The sequence below is a fragment of the Nansenia antarctica genome, assembly GCF_963989245.1.
Source record: "Nansenia antarctica genome assembly, chromosome: 10".
Lineage (NCBI taxonomy): Eukaryota > Metazoa > Chordata > Actinopteri > Argentiniformes > Microstomatidae > Nansenia > Nansenia antarctica.
Window position 1 is genome coordinate 24818100 of NC_137680.1, and position 3843 is coordinate 24821942.

Below are 3843 nucleotides of genomic sequence, written 5' to 3' on the forward strand. Positions count from 1 at the left end.
CACACATTTTGGGGAATATCATAAATTACAAACATTTTGGGGAAAAGTACATGTTACAATTAAAGACATTCTGGAATATACAATGCCTAAGGAATGCATCACTACTGTATGTACCTCAGAAATATAAATGATTGTGCCATTGATGAGAATAAGTATTTAACCAAGATATAGTTGATCGCAAACAAAAAGGTGATAACAAGAAATTAGTATAAGCCTGACCCCCCTTGAGAAGTAACAGACCAGAGGGCCCTCTATAGCCTTCTATAGCATGTCGCTGACACAGGGCCTCTCATTCTTTCCAAACAATGGCAGAGGCCCCAGGCCCCACAAGTATAAAATGGAGGGCTTCCCAACAGGTAGCAAGTCAGTCACTCAACAGCAGCTAGCATTAGCAGCTAACCACCGCTAACAAAATGACTTCCGATATGAACATGATGGGCAAGATCACCTTCTACGAGGAGAGGAACTTCGGCGGTCGCTCCTACGACTGTATGAGCGACTGTTCCGACATGTCCTCCTACATGAGCCGCAGCCAGTCCTGCAGGGTGCACAACGGCTGCTGGATGGCCTATGAGCGCAACAACTACATGGGCAACCAGTGGTTCTTCAAGAGGGGAGAGTACTCCGACTACAGCAGCATGTTCAACTGGAACATGCAGTCCTGCCGCTACATCCCCATGGTAGGTCCACACAACCACCTATCTATCTATCTATCTATCTATCTATCTATCTATCTATCTATCTATCCTCCTCATTAAACCCATGTCTTCCTGATCCAATTACAGCACAGGGGCAACTACAGGATGAGGATGTATGAGAGGGAGAGCTTTGGAGGTCAGATGCACGAGATGATGGACGACTGTGACAACTTCCAGGAGCGTTACCGCATGAACAACTTCATGTCCTGCAACGTGATGGACGGCCACTGGCTCATGTATGACCAGGCCAACTACAGGGGCAGGATGTGGTACATGAGGCCCGGCGAGTACAGGAACTTCAGGGATATGTACCAGGGCAACAACAACATGAGGTTCATGTCCATGAGGCGCATCATGGATTCCTGGTACTAGATGTTGCTTGATTGGTACTTAGAGAGACCGAAAGAGAAGCGGTTGAATAAAGTTTTTAGAAAATTATCATTCTGAAGTTGTGTGTTTTTTTTGTTTTTTACAATGTGTAGGATGATAAAACACACACACACACACACACACACACACACACACTTTCGTATTGACAGCGCTGCCACTCCTTAAAAAAATTATTAACAAAATAAAAAAAGAAACTACCAAAGTGTTTCGACGTATTATATAACAAAAGCCTGCTACACACATAAAGATAATCTGGCCGATTTTGGCCCGATTTCCCCCCTTCCGACCAAGAACAGCAAACGCCCGATTATCGGATGGCTCTAAAGATTATCCTACAAGATTATCCTGTGGTGTGAGGTGTGTTAAGAGTACATTTCTCCCGTCTGCTCGGAAAATGGTCAGGGCCGATGATTGTAAATATTAAATGTGTTCAATATTTACGATCAAAAGTCTTGTTGTGTGTCGGCGAAACTGACAACTCCCGAGTCACTGACTCCGTGGATTGTGACGTGGAATGAAATGTAGCCAATCAAGAAGTGAGCTGACTGACGCGTCTTTTTCTTTTCGTTCTTCTGCACTTTATTTGCCCTGTCGCACATGGCTGCCTCGTACAGGTCAGTCAGGGTACTACTACCCTGATCACACGAGATTTCTGGCTTGGGGACTAGACTGCCGTAGGACAGATCTTTATGTATGTGGTGTGCTGTATTGTCAATATCGGTGCACACCACACACAATACGATCAAAACTGTTCAATCCATGATTTTCTATCTTCATGTGTGGGGTCTCTCTCAGATAAAAAATCTGTTAAGATTTAGAAAATCTTTATTTGTGTACCAGGCTTAACTCAGTCTTGTTAAGGTTGAGATTGTCCCTTCGTGGGCTGACATCCAAGCAGTTTGCAAGACACGCAGAAACACGTCTTGCCACCTGTGAGTCAGAGGGGGGTAAAGACAGGAAGAGTCGAGTGTGTCACTTTCCCAATTAAAACCTTGGAGTATCAGCTACCAATGCATCTGCATTGATTGTGGTTACACATTCTGTGACGGAAAACCAAATGATTATGATCAGTATATAAGATCACAGGCATAACACTATATCCTATGTACAGTGGGGTGCAACAATTTGGGCACCCCTAGTCAAAATGCCTTTTACCATTAATATCTAAGTGAAAAGAAGCAAACCTAACCTCTAAATGGTACAAAATTAAACATGACACATTTCATCACATTTTAAAGCAAGATTATTTTTTCTTAACTTTTTACAGTTTAAAAATGATAAAACAAGGAAAAAGGCCTTGTAAAAAAGTTTGGGAACCCTGTCAGGGGGTCATCCCTACGTTCCCCAGGTCCTATGTTCCCCGGTACCATAGCTCCCTACCGAAAAAGGGTCCTATGTTCCCCGGTACCATAGCTCCCTACCGAAAAAGGGTCTTATGTTCCCCGGTACCATAGCTCCCTACCGAAAAAGGGTCCAATGTTCCCCGGGTCCTATGTTCCCCGCTCCCGAAAAGGGGTCCTATGTTCCCCACTCCCGAAAAAAGGTCCTATGTTCCCCGGTCAAGAAAAAGGATTCTAGATCCCTGTTTCCATAAGATTTTTAAGCGAATTAACTACTGAATTGAAGTTAATTTGAGCGATATTAGAGGCATCGAAATGAGTTTCCATAAACTGAACGACTCTAGCGAGTTAAAGCGAGGTCATAATTCTCTGTGTTGATGAGAATTAATTAATTTTGTTTATACAACCGATATATAGGGTGCGTTCGTAAATTCGCTCTGAGAGTGCCAGAGCGCACACTGGGTTCAATGTCATGAAGAGACCAAGTAATTTGATTGGACAAGAGGCATTCCATGAGTGCTGATCGGATTTCCAGAGCGAATTTACAAACTTCAATTTCTGGACTGACCTTCGAACATTAGCCTCTATAATGTCTTATATTATAAATATATGATATTTGGTGGAATTCTTCCCCTTCCTTCATTCTTCGTTCCACCCGCACAATGAATGGTCTTTATTGTCATTGATATAGTACAGGTACCAGACAACGAAATTTGGGAGGGGGGGCTCCCCTGGTGCTAGGAAAGAAAAAACTAAAAACAAGAAGGGAAAAGAGCTGGTTTACATAAATAAAGGCTATGTACACTATCCACTATACAATACTATACAAATAAAACACTGTGCTGTACTCTATGCTATGCTACACAGAAATGTACACAGTTGTGTTTCAGTATTACACTTGATTTCAATCTAGTAGCTGCCATCAATTTGTCTAGATTGTCCAGGGCCTAGAACCTAGGTCTTTGCTGTGTTCAGGGCCTGAATGGCCCTGGGGTAGAAGCTGAGCTTCAGTCTGTTTGTCCTTGCGAACATGGTCCTGAACCGCCTGTTTGAGGGCAGCAGAGCAAAGTGTTCGTACCCAGGGTGGGATGGGTCTCTGGAGATCTTGGAGGCCTTCCTGAGGCAGCGTGTGTTGTACAGCTCTTCCAGAGAGGGGAATACAATATTGCCTGTGCCCCCAGCTGCTAGACAACCCCAAACCATAATGGATCCACCTCCATGCTTAACAGTTGGCAAGGTGTTCTTCTCTACAAATGCTTCACCCTTTTTTATCCAAACATAACTTCTTTGGTTGTGGCCAAGAATGTCAATTTTGGTTTCGTCAGTCCAAAGCACATTGTTCCAATAGGCTTCAGATTCATCAAGGTTTTCTTTTGCATACTTCAGATGCTTAATTTTGTGTTGAGGTCGTAGGA

At 43.4% G+C, this 3843-nt stretch overlaps 1 protein-coding gene across 1 annotated transcript; it reads left to right on the top strand.

Annotated features, from left to right (window-relative positions):
• Window positions 1–425: 425 nt before the first annotated feature.
• LOC308166439 (gamma-crystallin M2-like) lies at window positions 426–1070 on the top strand (the record flags this gene model as incomplete). Its single annotated transcript, XM_080540741.1, has 2 exons — window positions 426–680; window positions 786–1070. 2 exons carry the CDS (start codon window positions 426–428, stop codon window positions 1068–1070), a joined length of 540 nt encoding a protein of 179 aa, XP_080396867.1.
• Window positions 1071–3843: the final 2773 nt, after the last annotated feature.